The following is a 19525-nucleotide window of genomic DNA, read 5'->3' as shown; positions in this document are numbered from 1 at the left end:
GAAGGATTTATGAGACCAAACTCCCCTCGTGGAGATACACCTGACATGCGTAGGTGTATATGATTGCTTTACTATGTGATTGCCCTCCAGAGTCCAGTTAGATTTACTTTCTTTTACGGTTGTGAATTTATTATTCATCTCTACCGAACCACCCCCTGCTGCTGGCTCTCCTGTGTGTCGCGTGCTCCGCCGTCATAAAAAGCCAGATTTATACTCGGCATGACGTCACGGCCGGGATGCCAGGCCCACGTGCGGGCAGCAGTGGGTTCCAGCCTCTGGGAGGGTCGAAAAGCAGCCGGACTGCTCCAGCACAGGCGCAGTGAAATCAAACACGACGCTGTCGGAAACTGATAATCCAGCCGAGCTGCTCCGGATTATCGCGTGTCCTTCTTCTGTTTTTTAAAAAGAAAATCCGAATCTACACCTCGGTTCGTCCCAGTCCCCTCCTTTTTTTGTTTGATGTCACCTCTCGTCCCCCCTCTCCTCTCCACCCCCTCGATGATGACGATTTTCGAGGAAGATGCGCCGGTGTGAGATTTTCATTGACCTTCGGATCCTCTCAGCAGCACCACAACCTCGTGAAGCGCAGCCGCTACCGGAGCGCCCCGGCTCCTCCCGCCGCCGCTGCCCCACTTAACCCCCCTCCGACGGCAGAAACACAGGTGGCTCCGACTGCCTCTCCTCGCCGCTAATCTTCTGCTTTTTCCTCCTCATCAATCAAGACCGAGGCAGATGCCCCTCGCTCTGTCATCCCGGCTTATACTATGGTGGAGTTTCCATCTCTCAGCCCTTACTGGCCTCTCATCCGCTTTTTGGTGCCTTTGGCTATCACCAATGTTGCCATCGACCTCGGAGAACAGGTAACGGCTCCGGCTGGCTTGTTTTCAGGTTACGGGAGGGGGGTAGGAAGACTCACGGCACCGCAGCTTTGGCTTTGCTAGCGGCGGCTAACGGCCGTTTTATTACTCCGCCGCTGTGAGGAGAGTGCTTCGGTGTGTCAACTAGCATCTTTTATTTATTTAGCGTTTTTTAAATGGCCCCAGAAAACACCGACCGCTTCCCCGAGCTGACACCAGTCATTTCGAGTCTCGTTTAGTCCCCCAAAAACGGCTGGTTTGGGGCTTCAACTGCGGCTAGCTTAGCCGTGAGGGGTGTCGTGTATGTGACTGTCGAGACATCCATTAGGTTTATGTACATTATTTAGCAAAAGAGGCGGATCTCTCACCCACACGAAGGGCCTGATGTTTTTTTCTTCTTCCTTTTTTTTATTCTGGAAAAAAAACAAACAATGTCGCCATTGCTGCCGTGAAACGCACTGAGCTGTCAGTGTTATTAACAGCACGCCTCTTTCCTGTCATTTATCAGTCAATCTGATCCACTCGCAGATGATAGAGAAAGGATTGAAACGCACCCGACATTTTCCTTTAATTGTCATATTTCCTGTCTGGACATTTCCTGTCCTTTCTTAGCCAAATGAGTGATCTCATGGCTGCTTTTTACCCCAGAGAGCCTGTGCAGATAGTGTGAGAATTAAAAACACACACACACGCACATAGAGGCTTGGAGATGTCAGGATTAAGCTTATGTAATGGCTCTGTAAATAGCACAGAGTCCTGCAAAAAGAGAAAGCAGCTGTAGTTGTGTTTTCTCAGGGTGACTGTGTGTGATCGCTTGTAAAGGACAGGCACATATTCCTTTGTTTTGTTGTGTGTTTTACTTATTTTTATTCATTGAAGGACGGTTAACGGCTGTGGTGCTGTCTGGCTAGAGATAAAGTTAGACCAAGTCACGCTCATGCGGGCTGGTCATGCCTCACGTGCTGTCTCACCTCTTCCTCTCCCCTCCCTCCCTCCATGCCATATCTTTTCCAGGCCCTCAACAGGGGCATAGCCACAGTCAAAGAGGATGCAGTGGAAATGCTGGCCAGCTACGGTCTGGCCTACTCCCTGATGAAGTTCTTCACCGGCCCAATGAGCGACTTCAAGAATGTGGGCTTGGTGTTTGTCAACAGCAAGCGGGACCGGAGGAAGGCTGTGTTCTGCATGGTGGCGGCCGGGGCCATCGCATTCATCCTGCATATCTTGATAGGTGTGTTTAAGGGTTCTTTGTGGACGCCTGATGACACGCTGTGCTTAAACCGCATCCTAAAAATGCGACGTTTTGGTGTTTGTGTGTCTGTACGCGCCAGACCTAAAGACTTCATTACTGCAGCTTTCACAAAACAATCGAGCATGGGAAGAAATCGTCTCATTAACCTCTTCTGACCCACCTGTGGCCCCCTTCCCCTTTTCTCCTGCAGCATACACAGATTTAGGATACTACATTATTAATAAGCTCCACCATGTGGATGAGTCTGTGGGGCATAAGACAAGGAAGGCCTTCTTGTACCTGGCTGCGTTTCCTTTGTTGGATGCAATGGTAAGCATTGGTTTAAACATACCAGGCGGGTTTTAATCAACTCTGTTTTGTTTTCTACAACACACCAGTATACGACCCGGCTGCGATTAGAAAATGGGCAAAATGCCGCTTTGTGTCTTAAGCTGACCTCTCTTTATTGTTTGAAGGCATGGATTCACGCAGGGATCCTTCTCAAGCACAAGTACAGCGTTATCGTCGGCTCTGCATCCATCTCTGACGTGGTGGCTCAGGTGACGAGACACACCCGCGTTCGCTTTCAGTCAAACTTTAATTCACCCGTGAGCGTGTTACGTGATCCCTCTCCTCTCCCGCAGATCGTCTTCGTGGCCATTCTCCTGCACAGTAACCTGGAATGCGTGGAGCCCTTACTCATCCCGATACTTTCGCTGTATATGGGGGCTTTGGTTCGTTTCAGCATCGTCGGGCTGGGTTACTACTGCAACATCCACGACAACATCCCGGACTCCAGCGGGCTTGACGTGGGGGTATGTGCTGACTTTTTTTTTTTTGCATGCTTTGTAATAATAAAACTAGTCTCAAGCACGTCTCCTCTCTCTGTCCCTGCAGGGCGACGCCACCATCAAAAAGATGCTGAGTTTCTGGTGGCCTCTCGCCCTCATCCTGGCCACTCAGCGCATCAGTCGACCCATCGTCAACCTCTTTGTGTCTCGTGACCTCAAGGGCACCAGTGATGCCACAGAGGTGAGCGCATCACTCGTGTTTATTGTATTGCTTTTAATTACGAACTTGCTGCAAACTGCTTCATATGCTATTCTATGCTAATTGTTGCGATGCTTTCACAGGATCGTAAAGAGAGACTTTCGCAGTCTAATTCCCCCCCCCCCCCCCCCCCCCCCCCTCAAGTTACTGCAGATGTAAAGCTAACAAACTCCCTCTGGAGCTTTCTGGCTTACAGAGATCCCCAACTACTAGAGACAATACAAAGCTGTTTACCAGAATGAACTGGAAATCATTGACAACACTGGCTGCCAGTGGTTTGGGTGATTCACCATGTACATGTGAAACTCAGGGCTTCATAACACTGAGTGAAAACATTCCTCCGTGGCTGTACTGTTCGCTGCCCATTGTTGTTCGGGACACAATAACAAGCTCAAGGCCGGTCGCAAACTTTTTCAAAACCCGAACGCTGCTGGGAAAGTGAGAGACGCATGTGCTCCTCTCGTGTCGGCTATTGTTAGGCCTCTATCATTAATTTAGCCGCGTGTGTGGCGCGGGTGGTATTTTCAGCACTAGCGCCGATGTGCTGATGACTTCTAGCTGTCGTGTCTTTGTCATTCCAGGCCGTTGCTGTGCTCACAGCCACATACCCGGTAGGCCACATGCCCTACGGTTGGCTGACTGAACTGAGAGCAGTATACCCAGCCTTTGACAAGGTAACTCAGACTGTCCCTGCTAGTGTTTACAGTAGAAATAAGTCTGCTTTTTGTCTAGAACACTAATGAGCTTCTCTCACTGGTAGAACAATCCCAGCAACAAGCTGAACGCTGGCAGCCTTGTCACCAAATCCCATATAAAGAAGTTTACATTCTGCTGTCTGGCGCTGTCACTCACGGTAAGATCTCGCGCTCTTTCTTTCTTTTTTTATGCGGGGGGCACAGTGCAGTCTTGAGCCACCCCTCACTTTATCATAATTTGCTTCCAAGGAGCCAGACTTGTAATTTTGCCAGAAGGTTTTTTGTTTGTTTGTTTTTTTGGACATTGGCTGCATTTTTTTTTTAAATCATTTTCAGTCCAGTCCTTGTACCTGACCATTTTCACAGGAATGTTAAGCCACTTGACACTTAGCTATAAATCAGTCAAGCAGGAAAAGGCACCAAACTCAACCAACTTGTTGTGTCTAGACATAACAGACCGCTTGGCAAACAACCAATGCTAGATTTTGTTACTAGCAGCTTTTCACGAAACATCATTTATTCCGGTGCTTTAACTTAAATATATGAAAAATGGCAAAGATGACACAGTAAGACAGACATTTTTTTCCACCAACAAGAAGGTTCACAAACAGCTATAAGCTGAAAGCTCTGCATGTGTTGGTGTGTTGTGCCAAAATTTGAGAAAATTGGACACATGAAGGACAAAGGAAGTGTCGTCTAATGTGGGGAAAAAAGTCTAGTAAAAACCTGACACAAGATCTACATCTGACCCTCCGGTCGATCTATCTATGGTTACTAAAGCCTCGTCAGAAATGGTCTCAGAAAAGACCAAGGTATGCTAAAGAGAGTTCATTAGAATCTTATATACTGTATTTCCACATGTGTTTGCACATGTTTCAATTAATGGCTGCAGCTATTTCTCATTTTCCTCTCAAAATATAAAGAAAAGAAAGGCGACTTTTGATTTTTGCACACCATACCGGATTATGTTGAAGCAATTTAACACATCCTTTTTTGTTGTTATTAGCTCAGAAACAAAAAAAGCACCTAGTTGCTCTGCAGGTGTTGCTGTAATTTAGCCCCACTATTACTTAAACGTGTTGCCTCACATTTCTAACTGATAGCTTGTATTGAGTTCCAGTGTGTGAGGTGCTGTTAGCTGATCATTACTGTGCTGCCCTGCAAAAAAAAAAGCTCCTAGCCCAAGCCAGGTATTCCTGTTTCACACACGGAAAACATGCAAATCTATATGGCAGCATTTCCTGATGTTTGTCTTTCAAAGACTAATCTTGAATGTGAAAGTGCAAACATCACTAACCTTTGCGTTTTTGTTTTGTTTTTTTCATTTTTTTGGCAGCCGCCTGCCTTGTTTGCCTACTTTTAATCTTGCCTCATCACGGGTTACAGATGCTGTCAGTCAGACCAACATGACCAACAAAACCGGTTCAGTGTTCTGCACAAACATGTTCAACATGGCTTTTGCATGTCTCTAACCCTGTTTGCTCTACACAAAGGTTCAGAGTGATCGACTTTTTAATGACTCATATGTACTCTTCCTTCGCTGTGCCGTTTTGGTTTCAGGTTGCAGGGAGACACATTAGGGTGGAATTTGTGAGCAGGCTAAGGGCCTATATTTATTTATTTATTTGTCCCAGTCCCACCCAAGTTTTAAGAGCATCACAAAATAGGCATTCACATAAAACATGTCATTTAACACATTTCAAAAGCCCCTTGCAGGTATGCTTTTTCTGCTAAATAATGAGTGCTCCTGCGTCATTATGCACGCGTCATTATGTTTCTCTGCTAAATGTCTGGACAGTTATGCCTTTAAATCAGCAAAAACGCTCTTCCTGATCATATTCGCCTTCTGTTCGGTATTAATGCGACGAGTGAGAATGAGCTTTTTCTTCAGTTAGCTGTCCTAACAGCTTGAATAAGAAAAACAGGAAGTTTGTGGCAAAGGTTGGGTCTTTTTTAAGGAGGAGGAGGAGAAGAATGGCACACCAGATGTTGAATCCCAGAGCTGTAAACATCTATGTGAGGGTGTGTGCTCGGCAAAGCACCATAGGCAGATAGGTACGGCCTGTTCTGCTGTGTCGAAAACAAGCCCTCGTGCTCTGACTTGTATTAATTACGCATGCAGGAAACGCAGCAGAGTGAAAACAACTGGAGGAGGTAGACGAGGCGTATCTGAGGAGGGGAGTGACTAACCTTACGTAACGGATAATTTCATCTTATGCAAACAGACCTTGCTGGGGTGTCTCACCTTGTTTAGAGTAACCACGGTTGAGTCAGGGGAGATTGGCGGCTTCGCTCGGGCCAGATAAATTGCTCGCCTCAAAATTTTTTTAGCTAAAGTAATGATAACTGGTGAGGCGACGCCAGGTGAAATCATCAAAAGACGTAATCGTCACCCAAACTTTGGTTCAGAGGATCAGAAATTTGAAACTTCCTGCGATGTTGAAAATACTGCAGAGCATTGTGTCTTACTATGTCTCCAACCCAAACAGCCATTAATCAAAGAAAAGCACCATGATGGTGAGCCACAGGCTTAAAGTGATGCATAGATAAACAGTGATTTAAATAAAGTGGACTGGTTGCAGTGATGGTGGGATTGGTCGTTATTCATTTTCAGATTAGCCGGCATGAGAAAGACCTGAGTGGGAGAATCTGGGTAGGTGGGTGCTGAGCTAGTGGCAGGTTTGAGCGATCACAACTGCTGGAACATCAGGTGTTGTTGTTTTTTTACTATTTGAAGTGTTTTTACTGGGCAAGAAAATCAATTCAATCTTGCACTTTTGACAGTTTTTAATTTTTAATTTTTGTGATGGTGTGTAGGGACAAATATCATGACTGACTCTGAAAGGCTCCATTCAACATGCCAGTGAACAGAAAAGGGACTTTTTACTCGTTCCTTGCCATAAATGAGCTGAGTCAAATGCTGCTGATTGAGAGCAATTATCATTGACCACAGAACCTAACTAAATTATAAAATTGTTGCCTTATAACTTTAATTTAAAAGCATCCAGACTGAGCGCCTTTCGCGTGCAAAAAGTTAGGACTTTACAGTCCAGTCGGCAACTTGGGGTGTAATTTCACAACATTTACTGTGTAATTCTTCTGAATCTGGAGGTGTAATTTTCAGTGCCTAAAAAGAGTAAACACTAGCTTTGGTAAGAAGAAGTAACAATGAGTACCTTTTTATTCACTAAGTTAGGAGGGGGAAAAAAGTCATCCTCCCTCCTTCAGTTTTCACAGCCATCCGCTGCACTGCATGTTTAACATCCTGGCTATGTAGTATTAATAATGTAATATTGAAACTTCTGGTTCCACCACAGAGTGCACCACACAGGACTGGAGTTTAAACCCAGAGTTCTCTGCATCTCTGTGGGATTAGTCATCATTCATTTTCAGATTAGATGGCATAAGAGAGACCTGAACGAGAGAATCTGGGTCGATGGGTGCTGAGCTAGAGGCAGGTTTACAGAGCGATGAAAACTAGAGCAGTAACAGGTGGGGGTTTTTTTTGTTTTTGTTTTTTTTCAGCTGGTGTTGCATTTTACATTTATCTGTTGAGACTAGTTTAGAGTGATAAGATGGGAAAAATCACTCTAAGATAGTGTGTTAGGTCTGTGACAATCTGGCAGCCTGTTCAGAGTGCACCTCGCATCAGAACTTCCCATGACCCTGAATTAGATTAATAGTTTTCACCTGTGGGTGAACTCTGTGGGGATTGAGCCCTACTGGAGATATTTCTTGTGTGTGATTATATCATTCTGCTTTCCATTTGTCAACTGTTTCAAAGTGTGGATCACCGCCTCACCCAGCAAGGCCAAATTTGTGTACGAGGAAGCTGGAATGCCCAGCAGAATTAATAGTCTGTTCTCTACTTATTCCGGTTTCAGAGAGGGCTAGGGTGACAGCATGTGACAGGAAGTAGTTACACAAAGCAGCAGGAAAGCATGTAGAGGTGAGCGAGGACTCCTCGGCTGAGAGTAGACTCAGCAAGTGAGGATGATTAAATATGACACCAGGTGATCGAGTGCATTTTATTGACATGCTGGTTGTCAGATGATCAGATCATCAGTGTTTTGTTCCAAGTTGAGACATTTCAGGAATCCTGAAAAACAGCTGGAGGACGGCAAGTACTTGTAGTTGGTAACAAATGGAGAGTGGCTGTTAGTTAGTCAAAACATGAATGCATCTCCGGGAACTCCAGAGGCATGAGCTATCAAGCAAATTTGACAAGGTCAGACTTTTTAGACAAAACATAAAAAACCCAGTCAGCGATGACTACGGGCGTGATAGCCTGTTATCAGCTTTCTCTGTTAACCCAGTCTTCCTGTTTCGGGCTCTGAGCACGCTCACATAAAAGGGGAGGAACTGAGCATAAAAAAATCTTTATTTTCTGCATGTGAATTCATTTGACTGTGCAGTGCATTTCGCTGCACTGTGCAGCATCCTTCTGGCATGACTTGGATTCAGCTCAACCGGTTGCACGTTGCAATCTGCATGACCTTTAAGGCATGCTTTAAGCTGAAAGAATCACTGAACACACACGACCTGTTCCCAGACCACGGTATGTGTTCCGCATTAGCTGTGATGACCTGCCACATTAAAGAGAGCGCTTGTGTTGTGACACTGAATACTCTAGCTTTAGGCTCAACATACCTCCCTCACTCATTAATCTCTCTTTATAGAAGAGCCCCTCTGATCTAAGTCCAAGTGCGGCGTGCAGAGAAACTGTTTTTACAATTCGAAACAAAGCGATGTATTATTCATGTTCAGATCAGTTTGCTGTCCTGTTTAACACTATTAATGATCCGCTCGCAGGGTAATTGCTTTGAGATGGCTACAGTAATGTTGCACGTGCTTCGGAAACGCCTTCTAGGAACAATAACGCCGTCCATCATGCGTTCGCTCGCTCGCTTGTTTTGTGGGAGCTTCAAAGGGGCCCGCGTCCGGTCCGAAGCCACTCGAGATAATGAACTAATGAAATCTAATGAGGCATAGCAGGGGATAAATTAATTTAGTCTTTGTTCGTTTCCTGCACAGCTTTGCTTTGTGGTGTTTTGGAGTCCTCATGTGTCAGAGAAGATCCTGGTTGATGTAATTGGAGTGGAGGATAGTTTCGCTAAGCTGTGCGTGGTCCCACTCAGGATTTTCTCCTTTTTCCCCCTGCCAGGTAAGACGTACCTTTTTTCTCTTTCAGCTTCATTTTTGCTTCCAGCTGTGTTTCGTTCGGACAAGCGAGGCAGTGTTTCTGTTTTCTGTGTGTTTGCAGTGACTGTTCGGGCTCATTTGACTGGATGGCTCATGACCCTGAAAAAGACCTTTGTGCTGGCCCCCAGCTCGGTTCTGCGCATCATTGTCCTCATCACCAGTCTAGTTGTGCTGCCTTATATGGGGTAAGCTGCCACTTCAGAGAGCACTGAGAGGTTCACAGAGGTCAGCGCTGTGAGTCAGGATTACAGTTATGCAATACGTAGCTGCGGTTTCTCACTTTTTACTCCTGACGGGCAAATTCACATCCGCACCGGTCCATGTTTAATTCACGGTGTTCAAAACTTAATCGGCTCCTTTTTTGTGCGTGTTTCAGGGTTCACGGGGCCACACTCGGGGTCGGATCCCTCCTCGCTGGTTTCATAGGGGAGTCCACAATGGTTGCTATAGCAGCCTGCTATGTTTATCGACAACAGGTGAGAACACCTGGACTGAGGTCATTCTAAACATGAGTACACACCTCTTTTTGCATTTCTTTTTCTTTTCTTTTTGCTTTTTACAGGTCTGTGAACCAATGGTGTGTGCCTCACTAATTATAATTTTCCTGTTTAGTCATTATCCTTCCATCAAAGCACACATGCGAGGAGAAGGCTTGGGCATTTTTATTTATCCCTGTGCATGGGCTTAAAGTGGACCTGCTATGCTTCTCCTTGCTTTCTCTCATTACTGTTGGATTACTGGTGGATGCTCACGTGAAACTTGGCAAGGTTTGAAATAACATGTTGGTGAACCACAAGCTCAGGCTTCAGACTGATCTCTGTGAGGTCAGTGACAGTGGCCATCCCTCAAGCTTCAGTCTTGCACTCTTAGAGATTAGTTAGCAACCACAGGTTGAATTCCCAGACCAGTTGGCAAGTGGCTTCTGGCAAAGACGGCGCTGCACACAAAAAAAAAATCCTCCTTGTCATTGCTTTGGTCACTAAAACACCAGAGTGACCCGTGGTTTGTTGGGAAGATGGCAACATGTCTGCAAACGCACTGCCCTCCTGTTAAACCGGAGTATTAACAGGATGATGAGTGATTGGTCATAAGGGATCATCTGATTGTTTGGATTTTATCTCTAATTTTGAAAATTGCATTACCTTTATAATATAAATTTATTTTTTTTTAATTTAAAGCAACAAATTAAATTGAAACTGTGAAGTCCAATTTACAAATTGAAAACAGAAAGTTTGCTTTCAAAATAAAAGTTTACTGCTTGCAGGTCAAGCTCAGCTTTTAATTTGAAGGTGAATGGTTTCACTACCAAAGCAGTCCAAGGAGGTTTTTAGTGCAGAAGCACTCTTTGTGATTTGTTACCTGTCAGGGAATTTTTTTTCCATAGCAACGAAGGTCACCGAGGGTCACGGTTTGTAGGCCTTTGTGACCGAGTCTAATACAGTCACCTCAGGTACAGAACTCACTGTTTAATGTTTCTGTTTACAAGGAGCAGCCAATCGGTAGAAAGCTTGCACAAAGGAGGAGGAGCTAAAACGACTTGTTGCAGACAGGTCGAACTAACAGCATGATTATTATGAAGGATTATTTTGAGCTGTAAGTTATGCAAAGCTCCTCTAGCAGAATTCTAGAATTAAAAAAAATATGAAGTTGACATCATCATAAAGTGTCACCTTTAATGTTCTGTTTGTCTTTAAAAAAAAAAAAGTAAAATTGAAAACGGTACAGCTTTAATAAACTTGTACTTGCTATTCTGTGACACCTCTCTGATTGTCAGAAATATAACATTCTCTTTGTTTATTTTAGGAAAATGTCAATTTGTGAGGACAGCCGGTTTCAGATGAACAACCTTGTTACTCCCGGCATCCTGTTGAAGCAGCAAGCTGCACCGTGTTCATGCTGTATTAAAAAAAAGTCTATCTGAAAACATGGCGTCTCTTCCATTTTAGGCAAATAAACAATCTCCAGCTTTGCTTTTTATGTTAAAGGAATATATATGCATGTCTTTCATGAATGGTGCATCATATTTTTCTACTCATTATGAATCAGTAGTCAGCCTGGCTTTGCATGAAGACATGAAGGAAAGTTGGTCTTTCCCTGTTTAAAGGAAACTAAATCTGCCTACAAGTAAGGCTAAAGCTCTCTGATTAACACCTTACAGCTCATTAATCCGCACAAAAACACCTAATTGGATAACATAACAGGCTGAGATCATAGCCAGAAGGCCGTGGTGTTTCTTGGCTAAAACGCTGTGCCCTCCTGGTGTTTGAGCCAGGCAGCTTCATGGTGAAATCATTGTGCTCAGCCAAGAAATAATCAGGCACAAACCTGCAAACTGCTTTTTTTACATGGTTTTTATCCAGATTAAACAGAGATGTAAGGTGTTAATTAGAGACTTTAGAGGTGCTGCTGGATGGATTTTGTAACCTCTGGACTCACAGTGGCTTCATTTTTACTCGTTTGATTCAGCACAGCAACGATTTTGTTTCCATTTCCCCCGTCTGCTTTGTCCGCAGAAAAACGAGATGTCCAACGAGCTGGTGGTGGAGGGCGAGAACTCGGCCCCCATGAGCGAGGTGTGCTCCAGGAATCAGATGGATGCCATCGAGGAGCTCCAGGAGGAGGATGAGGAGGAACAGGAGTGAGATCCGAGGGAGGAGGAGGAGGAAGGTAAAGCCGAGCTCAATATGGGACATACGGTGCTGGAGGAGAGGAGAGGGGACCCCCGAGTATGGTTTTGGTTTCAGAGGTCCCCTCGACAGAACTGAGGTCTTCTTCTTCACGTCGACCACCTCACCATTAATGCGCACACTGTAAAGAAAGCCATGCACCTCCACGTGTTCATCCATCAATGTAAATACCGTTAGCGTCTTCCGATCTTCAGTGCTCATAATCTGCGGGGCGTAATAATCATTTTCATGTGTTGGTAAACAAGGGAAATCGACACGGGAGAGCTCTTCCTCCTCAGCGGCGAGAATGGAAGCGTCTGTCGAGTGGTGGTGGAGTTGCCAAAAAAGAGTTCGTGTTCTTTAATCGACGATTAAGCAGCAAGGCCTGGCTTGGATTCAGATATAGACATACTGTGGGACTTGTTGGGTTGTGCAATCGTATTTTCCATACAACGGTGTACAGATTATTGTTGTTTTATATAGGTAATGCATCGTGTATATTTAATTGCCCAGGGGGGTCAGGAATCCCTCGTTATATATCACTGCGTGTTTCAAAACGAACCAAAACGCCAAAAAAATAGTTATGATTGTTCTCTTTCCATGCAGTCTGGGAGTCAACTTTTGTTTTGCCCAGCATTTTCCTGGTGGTATTCAGGCTGTCATATGTACTGTATATACTGTAAAGGCATTCTTATTTGGCAAATAAATTGCTTTATTAATAATCTTCATGCTTACCTGGAACTGGCTTTACCTTCTTGTTTCTTTGAGTCTAACAGATACCGCTGCAAAATCATGTTTATTTTTCTCCCCCTGAAGTGGATCTGTTATACATTTCTGTCATGTACACAGTGGTGGGTGCTCACAGTATCGATACACAGTACTTATTTGAAGCTTGGGCTATGTACAAGTAATCAATGAGGGTTTAATAACTTTAAAAATTATATTTTTTTCTTTCTCTTGTGTGTTGCTAAAGTTTAATAAAGGGGGTTTCCATATAAAAGCTACCTTTTTGCCGCTTCCTCGGGAGCAGGGTCGCTCCGCAAGTTTAAATTGATGGTTTTGCACCAGATGCCCCTCCTGATACAACCCCAAGGGGATCTGTCTTCAGCTGGAATCAAACCAGCAGCCTTTCACTTGTCAAATGTGTAAACAAGTCCATGTTATGTAGTCAGAAAATTTGGTTTTGTAAAATATTCCCACTACTCTGCAAGTTTGGAGGGTTTTAATTAAAAATGCCATTTTGGTTGTGAAATAAATTTTAATCTTGTGTTTATTCCTTTAGGAAAGCCAAACGTGGGAGACTGTTTTGTATGGAAGCTCATTTCTGCCACAGAAAAAATACATTTGAACAATAATTCCCAGGAAAGATTTTGATTCAAATATCTATATTTCGAGATAATTGACCTGAAATTTTAACTTTTCGATGGAAAATGTTTTTATTCAGTAGCAGAATAAAACTTCAGAGCTCCGTTTTCAGTGACCAGAGTCCAGACGGTGACTCAGTGACAGAGTAAAGTTTCACTCACTAGATTGCCATCAGTATTTTCAGAGAACAAAAGTTTTCAGCCTTTTTCCCCACATTTATATGCTTTTATATTTCCCGCTAACAGAAATATAAAAGCAGTTTCACACAACCAGTGAGTGAAAGTTAAACCTACTGTTCTCTCCCACAATAAGCAGGTAACCATTGTTAAATCTGCATTATACTCCGTCAGAGAGCGTGTATGAATGGATCCGAGAAAATGTAATTTATTGGTTACAAGTTCGGTTATGGCAGAATTTTTTTTTAGGCCTGTATTGTTTTATTTTTGGCTTTGAAAACTAAAGGGAACTGAATTTATAGTGGATTTTGGACTCTTTCAGCTTAGATTTTTTTTATTCATTATGACATTTGTGTCAGGGGTGAGGTTTAATAAGTTTAAAACATGTATTAAAATACAAACACTGTTTTCATAAATCTGTGCAAGTCTCATCGTGCGGGCTCTGTTGACAAATCTGACCAATCTTGCAAAACTTGTGATTACAAACTAATGTTTTTGTTGTTTTCCACATCTGAATTTGGTATTAACAAAATAAAAACGCTGGCAAGCAAAGGAAGCAGTGCTCACAAGCACCAGGTTCAGAAGTCAGGCGAGGGGCAACCAATCAGAAGAAAGTGGGCTTTTACTCTTTTCTGCCATAAAGACATCTGACAACCTCCCCCAGTACCCTAGATGGCCAGTGTTGACAATTCAGTATATATCTACAAAGATGTGGCTTTGTAGTTAAGAGTAATTTCCAGGTTTTTCCAAGGGTATAGACCTCTGATGCGTAGCCAGTCATTTTGTTCTGGAAGCAGGTCAGACACCAGTTCAGGAAAGAGAAACTAGGGTGACCCCAAGAAGGTATCCGAGGGTGAAGAGTTAAAATATGGAAGCCTTAAAGAGCTGGCCTGTTTTGCACAAGGATGAGCTGCATAAAGACCCAGTTTAAGATGCTTTTAAACTCATCCTCATCCTGTTTAACACAACTTTATTCTAATTGGCTGCCCCTTGCAAACTTGTGGGTGGAGCTTGTGAGATGACCATATTAGAGATATCCTCTCCCTCACTGACATCATGCAGAGCCAAGATTAGAAAAAAGAAAACTCGTAAATGGGATGAAAACGATTACTTGTGCATATGCTGAGCACACTGGCCCTATTTTAAATGAGCATCCACTATTGTAATAGTATACATAAGACAAAGAGGAAAGATCCACTTTAAGAACGTTTTTACACCGTTTTATTTTGTCTACAGACCTCAATCCAGAACTTTACCCCCACCCCCCCAAAAAAATCATTTTATTTAAATGCTGTCCAAAACTTTTGACAGTGCAAGAACATTCCTGCAAATGGCATAACATTTTCTTTTCTTTAATCACCTTTACCTGCTCTGGAATTAAGACATAAATGGCCTCTAATCACCAATATCCAACATTCATTCTTACTGTGCATTATTTCTAAGGCAACACGGAGGACCAAGCGAGCCTTTTCTGAGTCCAGCGGCTGGTGGTTGGGTCTGTTGCCAGTGTTAGCAGCAACATTGGCACATTTCTTCCCTTCAGAACAGCTTGGTTAAAAGGCAGCATGTTACACATTGAGTTTAACACACACATACACACAAAGTCAAACACACATGCACACACAGACTGCCACAAATCACACCTCTGACACAGAGGATGTGAGTAATCTTCTGATCGTCATCTGGTGTTGAACCTGATAAATCGTCCAACCCTTCATTGACTAATTCAGCTGCTTCACTTAATGAATTTAGACGGTCACACTTGTTTTAAAAAACAAAACAATAAATTAACACTCAAAGTGCCCAACATCCAGTGTAAATACCATCACCTAAAGTTTTTGGCGCTGTTGGCAGCTTCACTCAAAATTTTACATTTAAAAAACAAAACAAAAAAAGTCTGAGAAAATTTGGGCTTTTTTTCCTTCCAAAATGACACCCTGCAAAGGAATCTGCGTCTATCTCAGATAATCACAGGATATCCGATATGTACACATATCCAAATAGAAAACTGTGTATACAGTACAGTGTGTACAAGAACATGTAAACCAAATCTTGTACGTGGTCTTGAATCAGCATTTTGTTGTGTTGTTTTTTTTTTGTTTTTGTTTTTTTTAAAGGAATAGGTCAAGATTTTTGGGACGTGTGCTTATTTGCTGAGTTAGATATGTGAAGCAGGAGGCAGTCAGCTTAGCTTAGCATAAGGACTGTAAGCGGGCGGGAACAGCTAGCCGTTCTCTGCCAAAAACATAAACTGTATACAGAAGATGGACACAGTCACTGTGATGTTAGGTTTGCTTAATGGCCTTAAGCACTTTGGTTTTTGGGGCCAGATGTGTCAACATGTCAGCTAATGCTTGCAAGGTTATCCAGAAAGCTCCACATACAGACTGTATGGGTGCAGTGCATAGACGGATACGCTCCGTAATCAGTGCGACATTCAGGCAGTAACTCACTACAACTGCAGCAAAAACTTATTGAATGGGCCCTACTACACAGCAGAACATAATATTTGTCAAACAGTACCAGTTGACTAATTATTTAAATGTTGCCTCCCCGCTAATCAGCTGCTGAAATAGTGGGTTAAACAAGCAGCTAAAGCCAGGTTTGACCACATTCTGCACCAGGGTGTGCTTGCATGAATGAAAAAAGGACCTTTTCATTAACGCGGAATGTGTTTGCAGAATGAAAAAGGAGATTTTCATCTGTCTGGCCCACTTAAAATGAGTTTGACATCCCTGATTTAAGGTCTGCTCAATTCTAAAAGTTTTCTGAGTGATTTTTTTACCTTTTAGAAATGATGACTAGTCAGGAACATCTCTAATAAAAGGCCCAAAACAAAAATCATCAGTCTCTTGTGGACATCTGCAGGTTTCAGGTTACCACTTATTCCAAAGGTAAGAACATCCTCCCACCAGCACCTTTCCTTCAGAAGTATCTTAATTTAAGCCAACTAGCGATCACAGCAGAAGAGTTTGTCTTGTTTCTCTTTCCTGCTGATATTTAAACAGCTTTTTTATGATGGAGATTAAAACTGAGACCAGGCTCTTAATGTGCATTCACCTCTACGTCTGGTGGAGTGTGTGCACAGTGATAAAGATCGCTCATAATTTAAAGCAACAGATCTGTGATCCCTTTTTCATCTAACAGTCCAGACAGATGTGACCCATGCTCGGCACAGCTGCAGCAGCTGATTCGTGCTGATGCATGTGTGTCTGTCTAACCTGTTCTGCTCTCCTCAACAACATGGGTGTGTTTTTGCTGGCTTAGTCTCTGTTACATGAAATTTACATGTAAATTTAACAAAAGCCTGGCTTAAAATTTCTGAAGCCAATTATATAACCTGTTACTGATTTAGAAAGAGGATAAAATCATTGATTACCACAAAAGTCAATAGATAATAAAGGAAATGTAGAAAAGGCTAGCAAGGCGCCTCTGTCCAGAGAAGAAGAAAATCATAATGTGTCATTGATTTCTGTGTGGATTAAAGTAAAAAAACAAACAAACAAGTAAAAGTGCTGGTGGTTGTATGTTTGTACCCTTTACTTCCATTCTTTGTACTAAGCTAAGCAAACTTACTGCTGGCTGTCAATTAATAAGCACACTTCCCAAAACTATACCTTTAATTGATAAATCTTGATCAACCTGAGGGGTGTTTGTATGGCAGGAGGTTTTTCTGCAGTGGCAATCAGCTGGAGGGGAGCTCCTTTTGTGTTTCTGCAGCTTCTACAACGGGCACATTGTAGTGGCGATCATCCTCTGTGACGAGGCACACAGATTCCCAGTCGTCCCTATGGTCGTCCGGGTAGTAGGTGACAAACTCCTCTGTGTCTGCCTTGTACAGTCTGTAAACTTGAATGGTACATTGCAGGGCGTAGCCCAGCAGGAACATCTCCACCTGCCCAAGAGAGAAAACGCAAAGTGAGGGGGGAGGGGATAATTGCACAGTTACAGAGGAACTCCAGCAGACTTCTCAAACAGCTCCATGTTTGATCAGCTGCTTCAGCACAAAACATTTACGGGTGGAGTCTCTCTTTAGAAGCAGAGCTTGTAAAATCTGTTATTCAAAAAGTGAAAATAACAATTAAAACGCTCAGCAGTTGAAAACCACCTCCGCCCTGGGGCCAATGGTGCAACGCCACCATCACTCAAAACAAGCGGGGGAAAAAAACTGAGCAAGTGCCGGCATGTTTTACTATTCGGCTCTCACATGACAAAAATGTTAACACACCCACCTCGTGATGTTCAGCCCGAACTGTTGTTTTTGTTACTGAGTGTGACAGATGTTTACTCAGTGGGAAGAAAATTCCCAGCAACCTTTATCATAAAGTTGTCAAAAACAACAGAGACGCTTCCCACCTGCTCCAGACCTGCGGTCAGGCCCACGTGGCTGAGGTGGTTGGAGAGGAAAGAGCGTGGACAGTCGGAGGAGTCCCGCGCGAACAGCAGCCAGCAGAAGAGGGGGACGTCTTCACCGCCCTGCATGCAGCTGTGCAGCTCTGCTGCTCTGCTCAGCATCAGCAGCTTGAGAGCCTCCAGCAGACCGAGCTCCTCTTCTCCACCCTGAAACACTCGCTCACAGAGCTGCTGACGCTCAGCGTCGGTGGCACAGTCCACCGCTGCCTGCCACTGGAGACAAATGAAGTGTATCAGTCACTGAAGAGGTCTAAAACAGCTGGCTATACATGAGAATTTACTGCTTTTTTCAGACATAATTTCAGGTTATGGAACTTAAAGCTCAGATAATGAGGGCAGGTTGTTGGTAGAGATGGCACAATACCACTTTTTTATGTCCGATACCGATATCATAAATTTGGATATCTGCCGATATGATATGAATCCGATATAGTGTAATCAATAAAACTGTTTTTTAATATCTTGCTGCATTTTGTATAAGTTCATACTCACATTAACCCTCTGGTCTCTAACCTGGCCAACGGTGGCCACTTCACTTTTCGGTTTTCAACCATTTTTGTTCTGTTAATGCAAATGGAATGAAACTTTCCAAAGGTGTGCATTTTATTAAAATTTTTTATTTTTCAACATCAGCTCCTTAATAATGTCAATAATATTCACTATACACCACATTGTTCCCGTTTTACTGATCGTGGCCATTTTTGGCCAATTGAAACCCATTATAACCACCTTTTTTGATTCCTTGTTACTGGCAGTACTATAGCATGCAATTTAGGTAAAATTGCTTTCATTCTAAACTCAACACATGAAAATTGTAGTTTTTCATTTTTTCTACCACATGAGATCCTTGGCCCATTTTCTGCCAAGCAAGCAATTTCATGTAATATTCTTGGTTTCCACTAGGTGGGGTTGATGGGTTACCACACTCCAATGGACCAATATAATGAAACAATTTTGACATAGGTTTGGTCTTAAGGATCTGATAGTTTGTGTTTGTGCATGACATTGCAGCACAAACATGTATTTGCAAGATAGACTGGAATAAATAATGACGCATCAAACATTACATAGGCTGCAGTGAATTCCTGTGGATGCAGGATATTGAGCTTTGAGGTTCCCAGTCAAACTTAGCTTTGAAGCACATGTGAAAAGCACTTTTACTCTTGTATTTTTCATAAAAAGAGACCATACCCAAAATATTAACTCTAGAAACAAAAACAAAAACAAAAAAACCCCAATCACAGGACATTTTGCACAGTTCAAACCTGCAGCTGCAGCGCAAACAACAACAAACACTGTTTGTAAACGTGTCCTGGAGTTTATGCAGGTGCAGACGTTGCTACTGCTGTAAGTCAACCTAACAGCTTCCAGACCATTTATTCTGGCAATATGGCAAGAAGGTGGGAGTGTCCCCCCCCCCCCCCCCCCAGAGGGGACAAAGGGACCCCCTGATGATCCTCTAATCGCCTGAGCCAAGGTGTGAAACTGGGTGTGAACTCTGGCTGATTGGGAATCACACCCAGTTCAAAGCGTATAATATCTAAATTTGAATTATATTTTGGTTTTCATGACTAGGACTGGTGCTAATTTAAAAAATCAAGTCAATGAAAGTAGAAAAATGTTTTAATATATATGAATTTTATAGTATTTTGAAAACGTAAACATGGGTGGCCATTTTTGGCCACGAACAAAATGAGAGGGTTTTTTTGTTTTTCTGTCACAGCACAAAAAACCAAAGATACATAAAACTCATTGATACTTTTAATTATTGCTATGCATCTAACCTCCATCATGGTTAGAAAATAAATCAGTTTGCATGTATTATTTAGAAAAAAAATGGGGATTTTATGCTTTTATCCCTTTATCTCTT

At 43.0% G+C, this 19525-nt stretch overlaps 2 protein-coding genes across 4 annotated transcripts in view; one reads left to right on the top strand and one right to left on the bottom strand.

The window, feature by feature from the left end:
- Positions 1-270: 270 nt before the first annotated feature.
- On the top strand, positions 271-18152 carry ankha (ANKH inorganic pyrophosphate transport regulator a). Of its 2 annotated transcripts, none has more exons than XM_085172790.1 (12): positions 271-860; positions 1872-2088; positions 2300-2418; positions 2565-2648; positions 2733-2903; positions 2986-3120; positions 3720-3812; positions 3899-3991; positions 8868-8997; positions 9097-9220; positions 9412-9511; positions 10839-11414. In XM_085172790.1, the coding sequence occupies exons 1-12, from the start codon at positions 765-767 to the stop codon at positions 10854-10856; spliced, it is 1380 nt and encodes a 459-aa protein (XP_085028916.1). In that variant the 5' UTR covers positions 271-764; the 3' UTR covers positions 10857-11414. The 2 variants fall into 2 exon arrangements, with proteins under 2 accessions (XP_085028916.1, XP_085028915.1); XM_085172789.1 differs by lacking the exon at positions 10839-11414 and adding an exon at positions 11549-18152 and having other exon boundaries at positions 272-860.
- LOC146511553 (uncharacterized) overlaps positions 13585-19525 on the bottom strand; it is a 25991-nt gene continuing 20050 nt past the window's right edge. For both annotated transcript variants that reach the window (XM_085172787.1, XM_085172786.1), the window contains exons 9-10: positions 17599-17868; positions 13585-17137 (exon numbers count right to left, since the gene is read on the bottom strand). In XM_085172787.1, the coding sequence (XP_085028913.1) occupies positions 16928-17137; positions 17599-17868 (480 nt within the window). In that variant the 3' untranslated portion in view covers positions 13585-16927. The remainder of the gene's footprint in view (positions 17138-17598; positions 17869-19525) is intronic.

Source organism: Neolamprologus multifasciatus, chromosome 9 (assembly GCF_963576455.1).
Source record: "Neolamprologus multifasciatus chromosome 9, fNeoMul1.2, whole genome shotgun sequence".
In the NCBI taxonomy this organism is placed as follows: domain Eukaryota; kingdom Metazoa; phylum Chordata; class Actinopteri; order Cichliformes; family Cichlidae; genus Neolamprologus; species Neolamprologus multifasciatus.
This window is presented reverse-complemented; position numbering and strand designations above follow the sequence as displayed.